This window comes from Pseudorasbora parva, chromosome 9, assembly GCF_024679245.1.
Source record: "Pseudorasbora parva isolate DD20220531a chromosome 9, ASM2467924v1, whole genome shotgun sequence".
Classification (NCBI taxonomy): domain Eukaryota; kingdom Metazoa; phylum Chordata; class Actinopteri; order Cypriniformes; family Gobionidae; genus Pseudorasbora; species Pseudorasbora parva.
Window position 1 is genome coordinate 5,677,805 of NC_090180.1, and position 24,382 is coordinate 5,702,186.

The 24,382-nt window shown below is 37.2% G+C and overlaps 1 protein-coding gene across 2 annotated transcripts; it reads right to left on the reverse strand.

Annotated features, from left to right (window-relative positions):
• Positions 1 to 85: 85 nt before the first annotated feature.
• On the reverse strand, positions 86 to 24,039 carry lpin2 (lipin 2). Of its 2 annotated transcripts, none has more exons than XM_067453610.1 (20): positions 23,747 to 24,039; positions 16,566 to 16,766; positions 13,654 to 13,749; positions 12,756 to 13,060; positions 12,561 to 12,668; positions 11,745 to 11,871; positions 10,433 to 10,781; positions 9,999 to 10,098; positions 9,688 to 9,875; positions 9,492 to 9,585; positions 9,320 to 9,389; positions 9,106 to 9,198; positions 8,466 to 8,551; positions 6,774 to 6,924; positions 5,990 to 6,138; positions 4,914 to 5,000; positions 4,214 to 4,366; positions 2,825 to 2,939; positions 2,367 to 2,470; positions 86 to 2,175 (listed from the first exon to the last, which is right to left on the reverse strand). In XM_067453610.1, the coding sequence occupies exons 2-20, from the start codon at positions 16,755 to 16,757 to the stop codon at positions 2,028 to 2,030; spliced, it is 2,715 nt and encodes a 904-aa protein (XP_067309711.1). In that variant the 5' UTR covers positions 16,758 to 16,766; positions 23,747 to 24,039; the 3' UTR covers positions 86 to 2,027. The 2 variants fall into 2 exon arrangements, with proteins under 2 accessions (XP_067309711.1, XP_067309710.1); XM_067453609.1 differs by lacking the exon at positions 23,747 to 24,039 and adding an exon at positions 19,493 to 19,757.
• Between the last annotated feature and the right edge of the window lie 343 nt (positions 24,040 to 24,382).

A 24,382-nucleotide genomic window follows, 5' to 3' on the forward strand; every position in this document is an offset into this window, starting at 1 on the left:
ACAAAATGTTCCGCACAAACTGGGCTATTGAGCAAAGTATAAAATAGAAATTGTGCATGTTAGTGCTATAAATAGTCCACACGGCTGTATTAAATACATCTTTAATATGTTCATAAACATTGTCCAAACCATAGTTTTTGTAAATTTATAGTACAATTATCCACGTAAAGGTATTTATGCTGGTCAAACGCAATGTGAACCTATAGAGTTAAGCCATGAAATTCACCATCCCACTCGAGTACACAGCTAGAAATAAAAGCAAGTAAAACAAAAGGCATCGAAGATCAAGAGGAATGACAAACCACATTCAGCACTTATAACAGCTTTTTCAACAAAAGAATGAAGAGGCTTTTTTTTGTTAACATTTTGTCTTCTTTTTACCATTAATGTTATTTTCATACAAGATGAGTGTGTTCATCTCACACAAGAGGTATTACTTTCATAGAAAGAATGGGATTCCTTTGTTAACAATTAACATATTTCACTTCCAAACATCATAACTGCAGACAAGAAGCGCAACACACATATATTAAACTCACGAGTCAACTGAACCATGAAATGCCCCAATTTTTCCCTCAACAATGATTTGACTTAAATAAACACATAAAGAAATCATTTTACGGTGCTCTAGTTCTGTACATCTGTTTTAACATCCAGCACACAGTGCTCTAAAACTGACCAAAGCCCAAAGGTAGGGGCCAAGACCTTAGTGACCAGCTAGTGGAAAAAAAGGGAACGTTAGTCAACAGTGATCTGATCACTTTTATCCTTCACTTGCACATCAGCTTCAATATTTTCCAATAATAAAAACTTAAGTTTCTGCTGCTCAAAATTGTCCAATAGTGAAAATGTGACAACTCTTTGGACTGTTACCCCAACAGAAAGAGTCGATGCATTTGTAAAACATAAACGGTTATCTATATTCCAAATGAAGCATGCAAAAGGCCTGGTTAGTGGAAAAGATATATATATATATATATATATATATATATCTTTTTTAAAGACCATTTGAAACCACTCGCGGGCCACAGCCTGTTTCAAGGTATAGCATACCTTCATAACTTAATACAGATCTCTTGCTGAGGTTTACATAAAACCCTCACAATGTGCACAAAAGGCTGCTAAAAAGCTTTGAACGTTATTGCATTTCCGTCGTGAGTTAAGTGCAAGACGATCTGATATTTTTCCTCTCTTGGTTGCAGCTGAAAAAGTGCGATCGGTAAGGCGTTCTGCAGCAACCAGACGATGAAAATGTCAACAGTTGGAAAATAGCAAGAAAGCCCAATTACAATTACCTCCTCTGTTTACTTTTCATACAAATCCAGTCGGCTGTACGGGGTTGAACGCGCTAAATCTGCTGAACTGTAAATGAGCGGTGTCCTCACGTGGCACGGCTCATTCTGTGCATACTTTCCAGTATCTACGAGACTCAGAGCTCATTTCACACCATCTGGCAATGCATATTCAAACTGTCATACCGTCACCACATCTTAGAGGCAGTGCATGTTAATTAGTTAGTTCTAACTAAAGCCTTTGTATATAAATAATCTATGCTCTAAAAATTTAATTTAGTGGTTGTAAAGAATATCTTTATAAGCATATTTTTATGCCACCTTTAACCTTACACATACCCAAACAAACAGCTGTGCACTCATTCCACTGGCCAAGAGGCCACTGATCGTCTAATACTGTAAACATTAGTCCATTAGCAATGAATTCCTTCAGGTCTGAAGCAGCCTATCTCATAGCAGCTAATCAAAATGATATGGATTAGAAATATTGTTACGGAGCAGCACCAGGTGTTTTAGTTTGTAGAAGTTCTACCTACATCCCAATAATGTGACGATGGGGTGTGTTTTGGTGTTTTCTCTCTTTTTTTTTGCGGAGTACATGTTTCCCAGGTGAAATAGGGTGGCCACATTATTTGTCTTTAACTAAAGATGTGAGATGTTGCATTGCACCATTTAATGGTTCCAATGGCAGGGATGACTGTGACCAGATAATAGATGGGCCTTCAGTCGTGAGTTCTAAAAATTCAGGTCCTCCGGACGGATCTCAGGGATAGGCTGTCGCCAGAAACAGAAGGTACTGAATTCTGGGAAACTGAAAGCTGAACTTTGTTCTTTACTCAGCAAGGGAAAGACATGGTCCACCAGCTCGCTCAATCTACTGTACCTAAACACAAACAGAAAGAGAAAGAGTGTGAGACAGCTACTCGTAAACAAACTAAACGCCCTTTGAAAACCAGAAGACCTTGAACAAAGTTCAAGAATCAGCTCTCCACCTTCGCATCAGCATAATCTTTGACAGCTGAAGTTGACTTCAGAGTTACTTTTATGTAACTGCAGATCAATATGCGCACTTACGAGGACTTGTTGCCCTTGGTTTGCTCCTGTATGAGCTCTCCTTTGGGGTTAACCGTAAAGATTCGGCAGAGCGGCACTCCAACCTCCTTATAGGCAAAGACGTCCTAAAATAGACAGTCAGAAGATCAGACTCCAGGCATTGACTTAGGACAATCTCTGATGTTCTTTCCACCAAGTTCACAAGCAAAAGTATCCTTCTATGCTAGTTTCTGACACTGGCATTGGTTTTATGATGAAACAGATGCATTTGTGCCTAAATAAACATCCAATGTCTTACTCCACCCAAACATTAGAATTTATTCAGCTGGCCGGTCTGTAGCAGCTGGTCATGAGCGCGTAGCCTGAGGGGAAAGAGCTTCTAAGCTCTGAACCTCACACATAAATCTTCATGCAGACCTTTGACTCTGCTGCTGAGGTCAGCATGCATTGAAAAGAAAGTTAACTGCAGTCCAACTCACATTTGTTCGGTTTCCAAATGCAGCATAAAAGGGATGTTTGTTGGGCAGGAAAAGGTTCTTGATGTCAGTAAGGCATTCAATTTTGAAGATTTCTGGCTTCTTTTCAATCACCTCCCTTTAAGACAAAAAAAAACATTTGGAATTAATTTAATTTAAATACTTGGTACTTGTAGGGATCCAAGATATTGGATCTTTGCTGATATCCGATATTTACATTTTTTGGCCATTGCTATTATCGATAAACGTTTATTTTTTCCCCTTTGTTTGGAAAACCACCATTTGTAATAAATAAATGTAAATAAAGTTATTTTTATAATAGGAGTATGGTAAAAGCTCTGAAAATAACAATAAAGTGGATGATTTTTCACCCCAGACAGATGCAATCCAAATATTTAATTTTTTGGATTTATCGTTTGATTACATGAAGTGACATGACATCAGTTGATGCTGACTTTAGCTTCAAATAAAACAATTCTACAATTATTTTAGTGCTCCTTGGATTATTTTTCATCATCCATTTCATAACATTTTATTACAGATTAATGAACTGTATATAAATGTATTTAATTTACAAGTTTAATACTTGTAATTTATGACATAATTACTGCTTTATTTATTCAGAAAAAGAAGTAACTTCAAGTTATTTGTGTATTCCACTTTTCATTTTATTTCTATAACAACAGCGCCCCCACTAAATATATATAACTTTCGACCGGGTGGGCACTAGGACCTGGAGGAGGCTGTGGAGGCAGCACCTGCACACACTACAGTGGGGAGTCACGGTTGATGGTCACGTCCTGCTGTATGTGCATTTACAAATTCAAGACAGCATTTAAAACCTGTCAATATAAATCACTATACATGCAATGTGTTTGCTTGTTGACATACGAGTTCACTTCAAGAATGACCACACTGCTGACATGATCTTATCAATACAGCACATATTATTAGTTATTGCAGGCACATATTAACACATTATCATATCGGCAAGGCACACTAGCATATTTTTTTCATATCGGCCAGGGCAGATTTTTATTTTTGAAGCATTAATCGGCTGATTCCGACGTCATACTGATAATATTGTGCATCCCTAGATTCTTGTATATTATGAATTCTGCTTTATTGTTTTGTTTTCTTTTGTGCTTATTAAAGGGATCATTAGACTTGTTTTCCTGCAGAACACAAATAGATTGATCAATTAAAAGATATTTTAAAGAATTTTGATAACCAAAGAATGTTTTGGTTGCCGCTGACTTCCATTGTAATGACAAAAACACTGAGGCATTTCTCAAAATATCTTCTTTTCTGTTCCACATAAGAAAGTCATACAGGTTTGGAATGACATGTAGTTGACCTATCCCCTAAAAACTATGAAAGTTTGTATAATACCTGTGAAATGCGGAGAAGAGGCTACTAGGAGAGAGCATAAGGGGTCCACGTGGGAGGATAATGCCTCCGTCGTTTACCCACTGCAGATACCCTCGCGTCATGTCTGCCATGCCAATTGCCCTTGCTGAGCAGTACAGGAATTTATATCCATTCCTGGAAAACACAAACACCCTTTTATCAAAACAATGTTTCAAGACTCTTTGTCAGGGCTGCACGATTATGACAAAAATCTGAATTGTCGATTATTCCCCTGAAGTTGTAATTGCGACTATAAATTATAATTATCACAATTTACATTGAATTAAGTTTTGAATAGCTTTATAACAGTTTGAAGCAACTGCAGTGCATGCCATATTGTTATATCAAAAGAAACAAGCTGAAAACAGTCCATTGGTTTGGTTTCTTTAAATAAAAAATCAAATAAAATATGCATGTGTTATGTAAAAAAAAAAAAAAAAATTAACAATGGGGGGAAAAAACTAAGAAAACATGTAGAAAGAAAAAAAACATTAAGCACATTTTTTTTTTTTTTGTAATTGCGATTACATTTTATTGAACGATTACATAATTTAGACATCCGTAATTGTAATCACAATAACAAATTTGATTAATTGTGCTGCCCTACTCCTGGTTGAGCTTGCTTGTGCCCTCTTCAAGGAGTGCATTTTCATTGGGCTGAGGATTAAGAATGCAAACTCACTCAGCCACGGAGTGGTAGAGTTTAGCAATGCCCTGGTGCGTCCAGTCCTTCCCAAACTGAGGCAAAATCTGCCCGAACACATCTGATCTGAAAGCACATAAACATACGGGTGAACATGGCATGTACTGGCAAACGAAAGGAGCAAAATCCTCTAGCGCCTCTAGCGCAAAATCCTCTATTTGTTCTACTTAGAAGGAAGTCCAAATCTCATTCAACTGGGTTCCTAAATATAGCTTCTGACATTCTTTTTATTCTTAGAAGTAATAGACTTGTGAAGAAGGAAGATTTTTTTCTCAGCTTGGGCAAAACTCTGTGTCGTCTACTAATGAGGATCCTCTCCCCGGTTTAGCGTTTTATCTCAGACTCTTTCTGAGTGGCATTATGAGAGAGCAAGATTTAAATTGGCTCATTATGGTGACATCCTCCTCCTAGTCCAACCCTGGTCTGGGCACACACCACAGTCAGCCGCCCTGCTTCACAGCCTCAGAGAGATGTGTCAGGCAAGCAGGTCAGAGAAATAATAAGCGGCAGTCAATCTGCCCGTTTGATGTTTGCCACCCACCAGCCACTGAGGGCACGAGTCTGGAGGCGGAGAGCATTCGTTTGCATAGATGCGTTGATATTATAGCTGGCTTTGCAGTAATTAAAAACCAAAGACAGCAGACTGGCATCACACTAATACTGGAGCTGTGAACTCCATCAGACAGCCAGTAAAACTCAGGGAGACGATGTCCGTTAAATGGCACATTGCCTTCGTCATTGTAAGCGTTAGTGGAGTGGGTTGCGATGCAAGATCATTATTACCGGTTCATTATTTGCCACATACCCAGAGTACTTGTTTTGATGAAACAAGCTCTGCCTTGATCTATAAACTTCTTTTGGTTCTGGCAGTAAAAAAAACCTGGCAGGTAATGAGTCCTTCTGCAGTAACTAATGGAAATGTTTATGCACACCTCAGCCCTTTTCCCCCTTTATGTACTATAAAATATATAGAACAAAGGTGGATTTTGAACAAACAACCCAGAGAATGTTCTTCATTAAAGGTAACACGTGATGCATGTCTGTGAAATACATACTTGGTGATGGTTCCGTCAATATCCGAGATGATAACTTTGTCATCCCAGTTCCAAAGGTAAATGGTGCCTTCACAGCGGCACGTGCCCTGGTACTGTGTTGTGATGCTGAACATCACATCGTTGGGTCCTTCCTTCAGTTTCAAACTAGCCTGTAAGTCAATGACACCCTGATAAATGCCTCTCTTTACCACCACATAACATCTTTGCTATCTGTATTACCCCAATTGCAACAAATTATGGGTTTTGAATTAAGTTGAGACATTATCTGTATAGTTAACTATTACTAATTAACTAATTTATTTATAATCATCTGAATGAATAAATAAATAAATAAACCTGTGCTTTAATGATTGAATAATAGAAATAAGTTAAAAATTTGTGTCCTGAGACATAATTTTCGCAATGCAATCAGTTCATAAACTCATAAATTTATAAAAAGACATAAGCTTTATTTAATGAAGAAGATTTTCTATTGCATAACTAAAGCTTCTGAAGCTGCCAACAGGGGGCAGTCTAGTGCAAATCAACTCCATGACACTACCCTTTCAGAATGAGTCACCGAGCTTTTAAATAAATTCCTGGAGGAAGCTTAAAGGAACAGCTTTAATCAACAGACTTACAGAGAGAAGTTGCATTACAAGCCACAGAACTCTGAATCGCTCACTCAAAACCACTTACGCAAGTGTTGGAGATACTAATGTAAATAATAGTCACTGTGTGGATTAGCATAGAGAATGTTTACAGAACTAAATATTTCCATCTCCTAACAAAAACGTAGACTCACAATCTGGTCGGAGGAGAGGCGCAGGGACTTGCGGTAGGAGTGAGTTGATGTGTGGCCGTGGAGTTCAGACTGGACCTTGCGCTCCATTGACGATGCAGCAGCGCTCAGCTCCTTCGCCTCCTCATCGCTGGACGAGTCCCTTGTGTCCACTCTGCACTCAGAGCAAACAGGGAATCAGTGAACTAAATTTGCAACTACCATTCATTCCTAATTTAGATTACAAGAGTACCACAGAGAATAAGACAAAACAGAAAGTAGGCTAGATCATCCTGAATCCCTTCATCTGTATTAAGAGGGGGAAAACTGTAGTCAGCAATCAATCAGAGCAGTGGCGGTGTTTCACAAAAACCTAGGGTATGGCATAAGTCCTTCTGGCCATACATTAATATTCCCAAACAATCAAATTAGCCTATATAAAATGTGGACAACAATCCACTGAAACAATTTATCAACAGATTTAACAACAATAAGAAAATAATGAAAATACTGAAACGGCCCTAAGCCTTCTTTCTGACCTAACCAAATGTGATGAGAGAAAAATGATCTTTTCCATGTTAATAAGTTGTTGTTGGCGATTCACGACGATTCTATTTTACAACATATAAAGTGAGATGAGTGCAGATTATGTGCTTTATTTAATGTAAAGGGAATTTAAAGTGAGTTTAATATCATGTTCGTGACCTTTATAGACGTATAGCCTTACTGAAAACAGCAATGGATAATTCACTCAACTGATCTTGAAAATAAATTAAAGGAAACAACTAGCTATGTTTGAACTGTCAATCCAAGGTTAACAAACAAGTGTATTCTATGATTTTAAAAAAATTCAGTCACTCAGTATGTATTTTTAATCATGCTAAAATGGTGTAATATTTGGGAATTCAATATTGTACTTATCCATTTTGTTATGAAAGCATTTAATGCTTGTAGAGAGAGCCCACTCACACACTATTCTGATTGGCGGTGACTCTTGATTGATTGATCTAGGGTCGAGTCCGGTTTGCCGCAGAAAATCTTGTTGCATCGCGTCTTTGGTTAGGACATGGCGTTAGGCTGTTTAAATTTGCTTTTCAAAGCTGCAACAGTACTAACTAGCAGCATCATGAGCTGTTTATTTCCCCAGCTTGTATGAATGTCAGTATATGGAAACTGCCATACTCTGCCATTCGTAAACACTGCCCCTGAATCAGAGGAAGGGTCAAGGATAAAAATGACAATCTTTTACTTGTTTTTGTGCAACCACAGCATTTGAAGTGAACTGGAAGTTGCAACGGATTTTATTTTAGTGCTGTGACGCATTTCCAAGTGAAACAGAATATTTAATAGAGGGCAGGGTTTTACTTCAGCACAACTCCTCTCCATCTCTCACTCACAGCAGACTAACGGTTGGAGGGGAGTGGTTAAGAATATTCAAACCCATCATCTGAGAAGTTTAAATATTACCATGGCAAAACTTTTTTTCTGTGTATTAACTTGCATGGATTAATTGTTCACCCTTAGTCCAGTAATGTTTGCTAACAAAGTAAATAAGGTCAATTTGGATTTCATGAGGACTTTAACATAGCTAGTCTATATCCTTAGAATACATTCAGTGATAACAATCAGTTTCATTATCTGCACATATTCCATGTTAACTCCAAAATTGACATGCAAATGATGCTGTATGCCTGTCCTTCAGTGGTTCTGACTCACTTGCGGGTATGACTTTCCATTGACAAAGAGGAGCTGCCATCCTCCATTTGGGACTGCTTTATTTCCAGCTTTCCAGTGCTTTCTGACTGTATAACAAGACACAAAAAAAGCTTTAGTACATTGGATAATACTACCACATATTTAAAACTGCAATAAAAAAATTGTGCAAAGAGCATTATTTGCTTTTGTTGCTCTCAAAGATGTCGTGACTGACTACATGACCCCTTCATTCTCACATGCCTGAAATGATGAGCTGCCTGGCCTAATTCTAGACTGTAAAATTCCACACTGCAAAGTGGTGCTAATTACAGAAGCACCAGACGAGGGCAGTTAGGAGCCTGATGTATGATGCCTAAATGACGGCAGAAGCTCTAGAGAGAAGAACTTCAGAGGCAGCACATTTCATCTTATTCCCAACAAAGACATGCCCTTGTCCTTTTGTTAAAGGAATTATATAAATGTTGATGTTTGTGTAGAGATCTGCCGACAGAAGTCTAAAGGCAGGTGCTGGAATGCAGTGGAATTAAGAGACCAGTAACTGCGTAAAGGTTTTGTTCCCACTCGCTAATTATAAATCAACGAAGACCTTTATGTATAAATTGTATACATATCTGATGCTCACAATGCGCTCTGGTCTTACCTGTTTAATAGTGCTGTCTCCTCTCTTTCTCCAGAACCACCAGCGGCCTGATTTCTTTGGCATCCTCTCTTTCACCCATGCTTCCTCTGTAGCCTGAATAGATCATTGACAACAGGTATTTTGACCTACTACAGTAAGCCACAGCACTTTTGGACAAGTACACAGCACAAAGGACTTTTGAAGTAAAAATATACTATTAGGAAAAACGACATACCTTGGGTAAATTCTTCTGAAATGCTTGCAAACTTAAGATCAAAGGGGCAGCCAATGTCCAGTTGTAATACCTAAAAAAAAAACACAGAAAAAAAAGGCAGTTTACTCACTAATGTGAGCCTTATACAATTATATTTATAATATATTTTTCTCTTATTTAAATTCAAACCCACCTGTTTCCCATTTTAACAACTAAATTTGGATTGTCTATGATTGCTGGATTCTCTGCAAATTCATGGTATGTGATGATATGCTCCATGAATTTTTCTAGTAACAAGCAGAAAGAGAGATTTAACATCACTTCTATTATTAAGCACATCCTAATCACACCGTAATAAATGAATGAACACATCAGAAAGATTCAGATACCTTTCGAAATCTCTCCGTTCTCACTGAGTCCTCCACACAGAGACAGTGTGACATCCGGCAGATCACTGGCAGAGTCAGACAGACACTCTGTGCCACTGTCGGCCGCAGCACTGCCCACAGACTGTGGTGACTGAGAGCCTGAGCGCATCCCAGAATCCATCCAGTGCTTGGAGCCTGAGTCTGAATCACTGCGAATACACATAACACATCGAGTCACCTAACACCTAATAAACTTGTTATGAACTGCTTCCCAAGTATTGTAATCTAATCTTGCAATATACTGTAAGTCAGATGTGCGATTCTCTGTCTACCTCTTAGGAAAGTAGCGAGCAGCAACATCAGGCTCCAGGACATTCAGGTCATCCAGGTAGATGTCCTCTGGGCCTTGGTGCTGACTTCTTTTTGGGACGCCTGAAAAAATTTACAGTCAGCATTTTTACATTAAAATCAGCAATCAGCACGGCGAGCTCTAAAGTGCTAAAACAAGCTCTCGGAACTGAGGAGGCATTACCTTGATCGAACTACAATTGATTGATTTAGGTATTTAGGTACACAATTTTTATCTATAGAAGACAGATTTAGGCTTGTTAAATGTGAATTAGCCACAACTTTATTTCAACTTCATCTACTCCCACACTTCCACTATCAAATAAAGATACCATTCATTAGTAAAACAATCAGTCAAACCAACAATGGGCAGAATTTGTTTGAACATATGAAAGGGAGTGGTGCTTAACAGGCCCACCTTTCTTCTTGGATGGTGAGTCAGTCTTGAGGCAAACCTCTCCCATGTCCCCACCTATATGAGAAGCAGAGGGAGCAACTGGAGCAGTTGGAGCAGCAGGGAGGCTGGATGAAGGAGTGGAGGTCAACAACCCACTAGATATCATCTCAAATTCTGATCCAGTGGGAGTTTTGGGGGTCACAGGGGTGCGTGGTTCAGGCTTGACTATGGTACAGCCAGAAGCCCCTAAGGCCCGTTCTCTTTCATCAGTCTCCATGGCCTCTGAGCTGAGGATGACTCTGAAGTGAGTGTTCTCCGAAGGCATTATGGTCACAGTCTTCGGCAGCTCCATCTTCTCCTTCTTGGAAACCTGGGAATTACATATTTGAGAGTGGGGATGAGCAAAGATTTAATTATGACCCGTTAACTCAAAATTATAGCATAAAACAATTAATATTTTTGCATTTCATGTTAATTTATCACTTTGCCTAGGCAGAATCTGCATTAAAAAATATATTTTCTGGGCTGATTTTGAGGGGGAAACTGCAGAATGGATTTAAAAAAAAAATATTGCCATTTCAGCATCTGTGGCTATTTTCATGTCAAGATCAATACATTCAAATAAATACATAAAATGAACAGCTGTAGCAAACAAACAAAAACAATCGATAACCATCTCAAATAAATATAACGGTAACACTGTATTTTAAGGTTCAGTTATTAACTAGTTACTAATTAGCATGCATATTACTAGGATATTGGCTGTTTATTAGTACTTATAAAGCACATATTAATGCCTTAATCTGCATGACCTTATTCTACATCCCTTAATCCTACACAATGCCTAAAGTTAAATGCAACAAAAACTACCGTACTAACTATTATTATTATTTTTCAGTTTTATTTATTTTATTTTATTAATTTACTTATTTATTTATTGTTGTTGATTGTTTTTAATTCTGTAGCACTTTAGATTTTGTTTAATATAAAGTGCATTATAAATAAAATGTATTATTATTATTATTATTATTAATAAGCAGTAAATTAGTAGTTTATTGAGGTAAAAGTCGTAGTTAATAGCGAATATGTGTTCCCCATACTAAAGTGTTACCAATATAACGAACATTACATAAGATTTTTAATTTAAATATTTGCAGAATGGATTTAAATATGATAAAATGAGTTATCATTTATTAAACAAACAAACAAATCCAGAACACTATGAAGAATGGACATTCAGAATTTATGTAAATCTGCTGTACTTCTTTCATGTGAATGATACAAATTTAAATAAAATGAATTTTAAGAAAAAAAGTTGAGACATGTAATTTACCCTGGTAGATTCTGGAAACTCTCCCCATGTCCACTGCATGTGTGACTCCATTTTGAGCAGGCTCTCTGAGGGCCGAACGACCAGTTCAGAATCACTCTTGGGAGAAAAGGCCTCTGACATGGCATGACTGCTCAAAATATAATAAAAAAATAGCAACTTGCATAAAAAGAATGAAAGTCTTCACCTTAAAAAGTCTTCAAGTCTAAAAATAGATATTTTTGGAAGTCATCCAATGATATAGGCTAAGGATCAAAAACATACACTACCGGTCAAAAGTTTTAGAACGGTAAGATTTTTTAAACGTTTTTAAAGAAGTCTCTTCAGCTCACCAAGGCTGCATTTATGTTAGTAGAAATACAAAAAAGCTGTAATATTGTGAAATATTATTAAAATATAAAATAACTTTTCTATTTGAATGTATTTTAAAATGTAATTTATTCCTGTGACACAAAGCTGAATTTTGAGCATCATTACTCCAGTCTTCAGTGTCACATAATCCTTCAGAAATCATTCTGATATGATCATTTACTGCTCAAGAAACATTTATTATTTATATATGATTATCAATGTTGAAACAGTTGTGTAAAAAATTTTTTTAGGATTCTTTGATGAATAGAAAGTTCAAAAGAACAGCATTTATCTGAAATATAAAGCTTTTGTATTTTATATTTTAAGTATATTTCACAATATTACAGCTTTTTTGTATTTCTAATAACATAAATAAAGCCTTCGTGAGCAAAAGAGACTTCTTTAAAAACATTTAAAAAATCTTACCATTCTAAAAGTGTATGTTGAGGTGTGTGTGAGATAACAAACCTATTTGATGGAGCCCAGTCTCCGTCAGAGTAAGGGTAGTTGTCTAAAGAATGGCGAACTGTTGGTATCTTGGGTTCAATTTCTCGAACTGTACTGATTGAAGATGATCTGAAAGAAAGTGTTCCTTTAATCACAGATGTTCACTCCATCAGATATTAGTAGGTCAGGTGTGCATGCATCTGTTGGTTTGGCTACCTGGCGTTGGACGCAGGATCCTCATCTGAACTCAGCTCCATCTCAAATATTTCATCTGTTGAAGGGGTAGAGCTGATGACGGTAGGCGGGGTCAGCTCCTCCCGCCGTGGGTCACCTTTATGCTTCTTCCTCCTTTTCTTCTTCTTCTTGGCTGCCCCTGTGCTGGCAACAGGGGGATCAGGAGGGTCCTCGGGGTCCAGTGGATCGTCATCCAGGTTCTGACCTGGCCTGTGATCGCCTCCAATCCAAAACAGGTGACTCTCAGTGGGGATGGGGGAGGTGGCCAGGTGAGCTGGTACAATCTCCTACAAAAAATATAAAAAAGTAAAACAATGGTTGGGAAAAACTTTTTTTGGTACTTAAATATGACAATGTTTAGTGCAGTGATTAATATGAGTGACAGCACCTGTGAACTAGGGCAGGGGTTTTCAAACTGGGGTCTGGGGACGCCTAGGGGTCCTCCAGGAGGTTCAGAGACAATAAGTTTCTGTTCTGTTCGGTTTCGGTTCTAAATGTTTCTCTCCTTTCTTTATGTGTACATACTTTCCAGAATTGTATATGTATTTTTGCTTTGTTTCTTTCTATTGAGTTTCTCTCACTATTGTCCCCTTTATTTTGCTCAATGGGTAGTAAGGCAGTATTCTTAATGCAGTAAGTAAGCTGCTTACATACATTTATTGTGAAAGTCGTTTAAATAATGTTTTATTGAAAAATGTTCTACTTCAGGTTTATATCCAACTTATAATGTCTATTTACTAACAGTTTAAATGTTTTTTCACACATAAAAAAATATAATGTAGATGGATTTTAGGAAGGGGATCCCTCATAAAAGGTTAATCATATTTTGGGGTCTCTAGCATAATAAAGTTTGAAAACCCCTGAACTAGGAGACACTTACGTTCTGCTCCTCAGTTTCCTGCACAAAGAAAGCTTCTCCATTATCTCCCAGCTTCATGTGAAGATCCACAGGCTCCCCGTTGATCTCTATGTCAATCTGAAGGAGGTGCAGAGGATTCTTTTAAAACAGCCGTAATATGAAAACCAGATGTAATTTTAAACTTTCAATAAGTTGCACTCCAACTTACATTATTATAAAAGCACAGGTCTTAAAGGGTTCGTTCACCCAAAAATGAAATTGATGTCATTAATGACTCCCCCTAATGTCGTTCCACACCCGTAAGACCTCCGTTCATCATCGGAACACAGTTTAAGATATTTTATATTTTAGTCCCAGAGCATATGCAGTCAATGCCCACTTTACTGTCCATGTCCAGAAAGGGAATAAAAACATCATCAAAGTAGTCCATATGAGACATCAGTGGGTTAATTAGAATCTCTTGAAGCACCGAAAATACATTTTGGTCCAAAAATATCAAAAACTATGAATTTATTCAGTATTGTCCTCTCTTTCCTGTGTTTCACCAAAAAGATTCAAACGGTTAATGAATCAGTGAATCGATCAATGATTTGGGTCACCAATGTTACGTGATTTCAGCAGTTTGGCGGTTTGATGCGATGAACTGCTGAAATCACGTGACATTGGCGACCCAAATCAGTGATCGATTCACACCGTTTGAATCTTTTTGGAGGAACGCGGAAGATAAGTTTTTGATATTTTTGGACCAAAATGTATTTTCGATGCTTCAAGAGATTCTAATTAACCCACTGATGTCTCATATGGACTACTTTGATGATGTTTTTATTCCCTTTCTGGACATGGACAGTAAAGTGGGCATTGACTGCATATACTCTGGGACTAAAATATAAAATATCTAAAACTTCCGATGATGAACGGAGGTCTTACGGGTGTGGAACGACATTAGGTCATTAATGACATCAATTTCATTTTTGGGTGAACTAACCCTTTAAGTTATATGACACCTTGATTCTAAATCAAATGTCTGACCTTTGCAATGTTCATTTATATTTTTATTAAAAAAATATCTGAATTATCTATGCGTTTTACATGACCTTAAAAAGCCAATATCCATTGACATTTACCCTGTGAATCCCTTGTGAATTCATGACTTTTCACTCTGCTGCTGGTGCACATACAAACTTGAACAAACAGCGGGTTTACTCTCCTGTCCAACCATGCAGTTTTAATCGTTTGCTAACAGGAGGCACAATACCCATAGAAGGGGATCTAGCCACCAAACACAATTAGTGAATTTGTGCCGCTCTAAGCCAGCCGACCTGAAAATATGATCACATCACACACCTGATACCGCGACCCGGCACGGCGGCAGCCTGACACCGAGCTGTTTGAGTCTCAGATGACATCCACAGAAACATTATCCTTCAGATAGACCTCCAAATAAAATACAGATTTATTCTCCTGTGTTCTGTGTTTTTCTGTTTTCTCAAAATAGTTTCTTCAGGCTACTCGCATACCAACTTGCTTTGTCTATTTGGAGGCCTCTGAGCCTCAGTTTCAGGGTTGGTGGGTGATTTATGCGAGCAGAGTAACGGGGCAAAATATTAATGTCAGTATAAATCATGACTCTGAGTAAATCTCAAACAGAGAGCTCTCTTACTTGTGTGCTAATGGACAAAAAAGACCTGGATTTCATTTCAAGGCATAGTGAGAAAAGAGGGCCAAATGTTGTTGGACTCTAAATAACAGTTTTGTATCAGCAATCTCATTTATTTCGTTGAACAACCTAGATCGATTTCATAATGGTTGTAAGAGAGCAGGGTCAGCTGTCTTTTATCTGCATTGTGGGTGAATGTGTTCTACCACAGTCTCTGACAGAAACTTCAGTGAGAAACTGGGATTAAAAATGGAAAAACTGAGCTTGAAATACTTTTCAAAGGCATCAAATCTCTCCAATCACAGAGGCAACCTTGACAAAACTCTCACTCCTCTGCTTTCAATGCCTATCTCTTTTTAGTCAGCGAAACCTGTTGCCATAGCAACCACTTCTTTCTAAACCTCTTCACACATCCTGTAGATAGTGAGAAATACTCCATCCCCCATCTACTGCCTTTGCTCATGCACACTGGTAAATGTTTTATGCTAAACACTAACACATTCTGTCTGTGTACTATAGATGATTGAAAACATCAGAATGGCTTCAATATGAGCAGAATACGTTCAAATATGTTATTTGTTGCCTATAATCTTGTTATTTACTGCTGGAGATAAACACTTAAAATATAATTGAAACTGATTTAGTGTACAGCCCATTTCCTCAACAACTACAATATTTCACAGTGTTTATAAGAGAACAATTGTGCATACTGAGTGCTTCCACTCTCACAAGACAATAAATAAATAAATAAAGGATTTTCTTGTCTTTCCATTCAAGCATTTATTTAGCCTGTTCTGTTAACGTTCACCGAGCCTATATAACACATGGAAAACTATCTGTTTATATGCAGTACCCTCTGCAGCAATCTTATCATGAACACGCCAGCACAGAAACTTGTTTATAGAGCTGGTACAAAGACAAAGTATTTTCAAATGAACTATCACAGACATGCACAGATGAAGGCATATTTGAAGATAGCAGAATCATTAAGACACTGGTGGATTAAAGCTGATTGCACTTGTGTTTGCTCTATCATCCAGCCAGTTCAAAGCAAGACGACTGAGATCAATACTATCATAGATTCCAGGCTGGAAGGCAGAAAAGCAAATATTGTCCAAAGCTCAGATCAAGTATATTGGCAGTGACCTGTCTGTGGATTTTTCCTTTTTTTCTTTCTGTTTTGTAAAGTTTTCAGAAACTCAGTTGCTTGAGGAAAAAACAATATGCTTCATACTTTGGACTTTATGCTTTGGACTACTTGCACTGCAGTACTCACCACTTTCTCTTTGGAGCGCAGCACACCCAGTTTGCCGAAACGCACATGGAAAGGGGAGCATTGGTAGGTGCCGTCCTTCTGGCGAACCACCACTACATCAATGCAGCCTGAGAGTGTGGCCTGGTTTATTCCTTTATACAGCTCCTTCATGGTCACCAGCACCTGACCTGCCAACTGCCCTACGTAATTCATGGTGCCCGCCTAAAAAGAGAAACAGAAAGTACAACAAATTGAACCACGTGCCAAACACTGCAAACACGAACAAATCTTTCTTTTCTTTTCCAATACTGTTCACCCCTTAACTCATGTTAAAAAAAGTGAAAGTCTAAGTTCTCTTTGGCTGGCTGCCTTTTTAAAACTGTTATCAGCAGACCTGCAGACGGCTTAATGCTGTTTCACGAGTGGTGGTCTAAATGTGCTCCAAAACCATGATCAAAAAGTAAACTCACAAACTACTGTGTCATAAGGGTGAGCCACAGGGTGAGCTAAGAAAATTGTGTTTTCTCTGACATACTTTAAATGTAAAGATCAACATTTCTGTTAAATTGCTGGCATTCTTCCAGTACCTGTTTAACTGGTATAAATGACCACAGTAGGTTCTGGTCACAGAAAACTGATTAGCATGTTCATCTTTGATGGAAAATGATGAAAATAAATTCAGGACAGGTCTAAATTTAAGGTGAATGCCTAGGGTACAAGGCGACAGGCTAAATTAATCCCAATAGATTGTGTTAGGGAAGTTCACAGAAACGCTATTTCTGGAATGTATTATTATGCTAATGACATGAGTAATTCTGATTTCACAACATGACTCATTTTAATTGTTATGAGGTCTAACAATGTGAAAATAGGCATATTTTTAAACAACAGATCAAGGAAACCACAAGACTAAATAACATCACAGCTTGTATAAATGGGACCTCAGGGGGTGGGAGAAAGGCAAATAACTAAAGTAGAGCATTCTCTCTAACCATAGGGGCAGCCAGAAAGGTCTTAACAGACTTTGCACCCATGGCTAACCTACTTTTTCTCTAGCACAACAGTCACTATTGATATGAAGCATGAACTATAAAGCAGGTTTCTGCACATTGAAGTTGCCTGTAAAGAGAAAAAAAAGGGATGTGCAAAAAGCTGACCACAACATAAGAGTAAACTACACTTGGCCTAACAGGAAGTGCACTTAAAGTATAATTTATTATATGTTGCACATTACTGTAAAAATGCCATATGGAGCAGAAAATAATTTAACTTCATGAAACATACTACTGTTCAAATGTCTGGGGTCAGTAAGATTTATTGTGTTTTTGTGTCTTATGCTCAACACAATTTATACCCATAATAATAACATTTCATAACAAAATACAAATAGTAATATTGTCAAAATAATTACAATTTAAAAGAAATCTTTTAATACATTTTAATTGATTTAAATGTAATTTTAAAAGTTGAATTTTAGCAGCCATTACTCCAGCATTTAGTGTCACATCCTTAAAAAATGCTGATTTGGGGGTGCTCAATAAATATTTCCAATTATTATTGTTTTACTATTATTATTATCAATGTAAACAGTTGTGCCGCTTAACATTTTTGTGGAAATTGCCACATATTTTCAACATTTCACACATTTAATGCATCCTATTTTAATGCATCCTAACGCATTTAATTTCTTTTCTTTTTTTTTAAATGATCCCAAACTGAACTTTTTGAAGATTAAACCTTTGTTCAAAAGGAACATTGTAATTTTGGTTACAGTATTATTATTATCATGACAAATAATGGTGTTGTAACAAAACAAAAAAACAATTGACCCCAGTCTCACAACCTGTTTGCAAGATACGCAAGAGGACACTGTGAGTATAGGTCATAGCTGTGAGACTCATATCAGTGATCTCTACTAAATATACGATTCTCAGAAAACAGCCATAACCAACTGAACAGAACAGAACAACAAACATATGACAGACATGGTCAACCACAGCGGAGCCTTTAATATTTACTGTGAAAAGTTAAGTGCAAAACTTCTGTCACTTAAAACTTTCCATTGTTCCTCCAGCACAACTAGCTCAAACTATTAAAAGACCATTACGTAATACCAATCTCTTTTTATAACTTTGTTTCACTATATACATTTTGAATAATTTAAGGTCCATACTTGCTGAATAAAAGTATTCATTTCTAAACAAAACAAAAAAAATGGGGACATACCCCAAACTTTTGAATGGCAGTGTACATGAAGACTAAGCATTTGTTGAAAATAGACATTGATATTTTGATTAGAGTGTATGGTACTATTATTATCATAACAATAATGGGACAAAATAAGTTTGTTAAAGCCGTTAATGTTTGAATAATTAAGCAAATAAAAGGCTGCAAGCTGAACCAAACAATTCAAAACAAATAATTTTATGCAATCTTCAGTCACTGGCAAATAGCATTACACTTGCCAGTGTAGTGCACTGGCAAAATAAACTAATTAATATTATTTAAATATTAATTAGTTTATTCTAAAAGATTTGAAATTGCCTTTTTCTCCACTTTTAAATTCAAAATGTAAAAAATAAAAATAAAAAATAAAAATAAAATAAAAAATAATATATATATATATATATATATATATATATATATATATATATATATATATATATATATATATATATATATATATATATAGGTGTGTCAATCTTTTTCGCTTAAACTGTTAATGAGCGCTACCTGATAAAAGAACAGGTTAAGGTGTATTATGTGACCTAACACTTATTCATGTCATTCTGGGTATAATCAGTGCAAGACGTATATGCGCTCAACGTGCAGTCATTTGGTGTTAATGGCCTAATAATAGCAGATCAGATAATTTAAGCTGAACTGCCTGGAGTCATTACTCCACACCCGGTTACCAATGATCTGTCTCGTTTGCATTTCTCACTCACCCAGGACCATGATGCCCTAAGGGATGAGGACTCATCCGGTTCACTGCTGTCCTCCTCAGTGCAGCTGCCGGAAAGTTCTGGTTCTGCCCTAGGATGAAGTCTTTTCATCACTGTTTACCTCAAGAGCGTCCTTTCTTACAAATAGTCCATTTAGCTCTGTCATCCTAACACTATATGAGGTGGTGGCCCACCTGCTTTAACTTAATGACCTGAGGATCTTCTCATAAACATAAACTACTGTTAACTTTCTGACAGTGCATAAACTTAGTTTCGTTTAGTTTCGTCAAATCATGTCATATTAAAAAAGGCCTAAGAAACCAACCAATTAGGTACAAGAACCTACTCTCTCTGGCCAATGAGGTAAGAGTAAGGGGTCAGCAGTTCTGCAACAGATAAGACTTGTTTCCGGCGAGGGGCCGGTGGGGCTGACCACTGATAAGGACCTTGAAAAGGGGAGCTGGAGGAAAACAGTAGTTGTATTTCACCCGTCTGTGTAATCACACGACGAGAACGTCTTCCATGCTGATTCTGACAACAATTCAACGTTAGTTAATGATTCAACTAGAAGAATATCTTCTATAGCGGCATGCGAGTCTAAACTAGGACTGCACTACTACAGTTCAGCTTGATACTTTTTTCATGTTATGGCTAATAATTAATTAAAGGGTTAGTTCACCCAAAAATGTAAATGTGATGTTTATCTGCTTACCTCCAGTGCATCCAACATGTAGGTGCCTTTGTTTCTTGAGTAGAACACAAATTAATATTTTTAACTCCAACCTTTGCTGTGTGTAGGTTATAATGATGTGAATGGGTAACGTTCTATAAGAGCAAAAAAAAAACACGTGCTTAGACAACATGCACAAAGAGCCCTGTGGCTCATGACAACGTTGAGATCTTAAGACACAAAACTATCAGTTTGTGTGAGAAATCAAGCCGTATTTATATAATTGTTTACCTCAAATACAACGCTATATCCAACAGCCTGGAACGCATTTCCCTTTCTGGAAAAGTCAATATCCACCCACGCTCTGGCTCATATATCCTATATCCAGAGCGTGTATTTTGACCTTACTGAAGTGAAACGCGTTCCAGGCTGTTGGATATAGCGTTGTATTTGATCGTCTTAAGATATCAATGTGTCGTCATGAGCCACAGGGCTCTTTGTGCATGTTGTCCAAGCATTTTTTTTTTGCCCTAACAGAACATTACCCATTGACATGCATTATATGACTGGCACACAGCAACAGTTGGAGTTAAAAATCTTCATCTGTGTTCTACTGAAGAAAAAAAAAGGCACCTAAATGTTGGATGCACTGTGCGCAAGCAGATGACAACACATTTTCATTTTTTTGGTGAACTAACCCTTTAAATGGAAAATATTATAAATATATAAATTGTCAAAAATAAATCAAATAAACTAAAAAAATATATAAATAAAACCAATAGTTTTATATGCTTTTTTTGTATAATTTTCTATAGTTTTAACATAATAAACTTAATTTTAACTTCATTTTGAGATCCACTTTTTTCTAAATAAAGAGACCTCAGACTTTTTTTTCCAGATTTTCAGGAGGGGATTGTAGTTTTAGCTTTAATTTTGACACTTTCATAACTGTTTATGAAATCTACCACCATACCCAATATCACGGCTCTGCCTCCTGCTCTCTACAGATTCTGTCCCAAATCTGCGCAAGATGACAGCACCATATTCGGACATTGGTGGCTTCACTTTTCTTCAGTGGAAGTCTTTATGGTCTATGGCGCAGCCCCACCACTCCCTGTTCACAGAGTACGTGCGATCGAAAGTGAAAGCAAACCTGAGCCCGCATTCAAACGCAATTTCAATAAGTTACCGCTGTTTGAGGCATGCAAATATCTCCAATATGAAAACTATCTTAGGCTGGGCTGTGTAGTTAACAATATCTTAGCTCAGTACTATGCTTGAAGAAAAATTCGTTCTCTATTCGCACTTTGAATATTGAGATAAAACTTTGATTATGGTTACACTTATTGTTTGCACTTAATATCCATTATCAATTTGTGGAAATGAGTTCAGTTAGGAGGTCAGAAGTTGTAGAATCGCATAGATCATGTGCAATTCTAATGTCTGAAGAGACAATCATACAGGAAAGAAGCCAGTTAGTTCAGAAATGACATTTGATTAGTTAAAACATTTCAAAATGCACCTGTAGACTATTTTTCTAGTCATGCATTTCAGCAAGGATTTCTTAAAAAATACTATGTAAAAAGCTCATCTCATCTTGTTCTTATGAACCCAATCTCGTGTCTCGTCTCGTGAGTTAAGTGTCTCGTCACACCCGTGAGATTTACAATAGGCTACTGCAGTAAAAGGCATGATGAATGATTCATATACAATTTTGCAAAAAACATGTATAAAGGAACAAGGTATAAAAAAAATAGTTTTTTACACATCTATTTTAACATTTCAGCGGTGTAAGCAAGTGATTAAAATCTACAAAGAGCAAAATACAAAAGTCCACAATTTAATATCGGCCAAAAGCCAAAGTGATGCAAATATATCTTACATCCTGAATAGTCTGTTTCCATTTACAATTTATCAAAATAAAGGTATGTTCACCTGCTCTGCTTAACTAACAAACTGTACCTAGAGTGGAAGCAAATTGGTCTGTGTAGCTGTGGTCTCTCCAGGAACGCCTCTAATTACAGAGGGCACGTGTATTTGTTAGGTACATGTTATCAGTCCTGCTGTTCACTAGTAAAATATCAGGTGTAGTACAAAATGTCTGTTATTTACCATGACAGACCAATAGCAAAAGCAGTTGACCTAAGAATGCAGAGCTATTGCAGTCATTTCCGGCTGTACACCAAAACACAACTATGAGTTATTCTTTAGCTTGTCTAATAATAAAGCAAAGTGGTCACCTCAATCAACAAGCGAACAAATACTTGCAAGAACTTAACGCTATTGGGTGGGGATATCATTATTCATTATGGGGAAATTAGTAATGTGCTGTGCTGCAGACACAAAGCTTGCAAGTTAAGACATGGCCAGGGAAAAACAGTTAAAAAGTAGTTTAACAAAACCACAATCCTTTTCCATCACTCTTGTGACTTTGAACAGCACACTTTAGCCCATTTTGCAGAATGGTCAAATCATGCAGTGTGCACATAAAATGGCAACTTTTAAGTTCAACCACCAGCTTTACTTTACATTTTTTAAGTACTTTGCTGTGTCATGAGATGTGGGGCCCGGCATGGAGTTGCATAACATAAAAAAAGGTGATTTGGTTCAAGTTCAGTTACAAAGGGCAATGAAATATATCTTGTGCATTATTCCCTGCTGTAAAAGAGTTATAAAGCCGATATAACTGGAAATGCCAAAGTATGCACTATAACACAATTCAGTTGATCCAATTTTTACACACCCTGAAGTTTAAGGTTTCATTTTCAATTCTTTGACATTCAGTAAACAACATTACTAGTCATTCAAGAGAGAGGTATGAAGCATATATGAAAACAGCAAAGTCATAGATATTGCAATTGGTTATGTTACATAACTCTTAAGCTATAACCTAAGCTATGGTTGCAGAGAAAAGTTAACATGACTTGCTTTTAATGTCTCACAAATACTAAGTTAAAATTACAAATGATTGTGCTCGTAGTTGTAAACAAGTTCAGACATGTTTGAGGACAGCTGTTTTTTTATCAGCACTAATGCTCACTAATTCGAACTAATTCTACAGTATGAGCCTGTCATTGCTTAACCCTCACTGTGTAGCAGTTATTATTACAGCAAAACATGTGACGAGTTTTGTAATTGTTCTCCTTGAGAGTCTTAAATCGCATTCATTAGCACACACTAATGCTCAAATGTGTGCAAAATTCAAGTTGGCCAATGACATAATGCTGTAGGTTAGTTTACTGAAATTGACGTTTTTTTGCATGTAGCTCAGACATTTTATGTCAAAATGTAGCACTAACCAGTTCTAAACAAATAATGCATAAATAGATAACATAAATAAAATAAAGACATATCATGTTTTCACCGGTTTTAACGAGATATTCGGTTACAGCGACTGTTTCTGTCACAGCATCAGCATTCTGGTTCACGTTAGCTCAACTAGCCAACCGGCTAAACTGACATTTACGTTACATCTCTATACAGTCAAATTACGAAATGTTTCTGTCATTAAAATACATGTTATATACGTGTATATGGTATATTTGACCAAACTGGTTAACTCGCAAATGGTCTCGTGTAGTGTTTACCTTTCAGTTGCTGTTGTTGTTTCGAAATTGGACGTTATGTCGCCGTCTGCTTGTCCGCTTCTCTCTCGCGCCGACGTTATTCATTCATTTCTGAACGAGCACGGCTGACGGCACCGAATATTTGCACCTCTCAGCGCCGACCGGTCCCTTCTGGTTTTCTCGTGTATCATAACAGTGAGCAGTTTTTCAGAGTGTCACATTTACATTACGACCACCGCGAACCGGTCACGCAGCGGCTCACACAGATGCGGCGGGTGGCCGTGACGCGACGTGACGCGACGCAGGCACTTCAAAAAGAGGCCTCACGTGACCGGCCAAAGCAGAATTCCCCCGAGCGCAGTCTAAATTCAGAGATAACCACCACAATCACTTCCTCTAACAAGATTGTTTGTGATTGTTTTGTTCAGTTACTACTATTAAGTAAACAACCGGTTTAATCTTGACATGTGCTAATACATTTGAAGTATGATATGTTCAGCGCAGTCCCAATTACAATCCAGAATGGGCAGGTTTTCTAGCCAAACAAGTTTTATGCATTGCAATGGGTTGATTTTATTGCATAGCTCTGATTATTGGTCTTATGATTAAGAGCTGTGTCAGCTTTAGAGAGCATAAAACAACAACAGCTTCTTAACA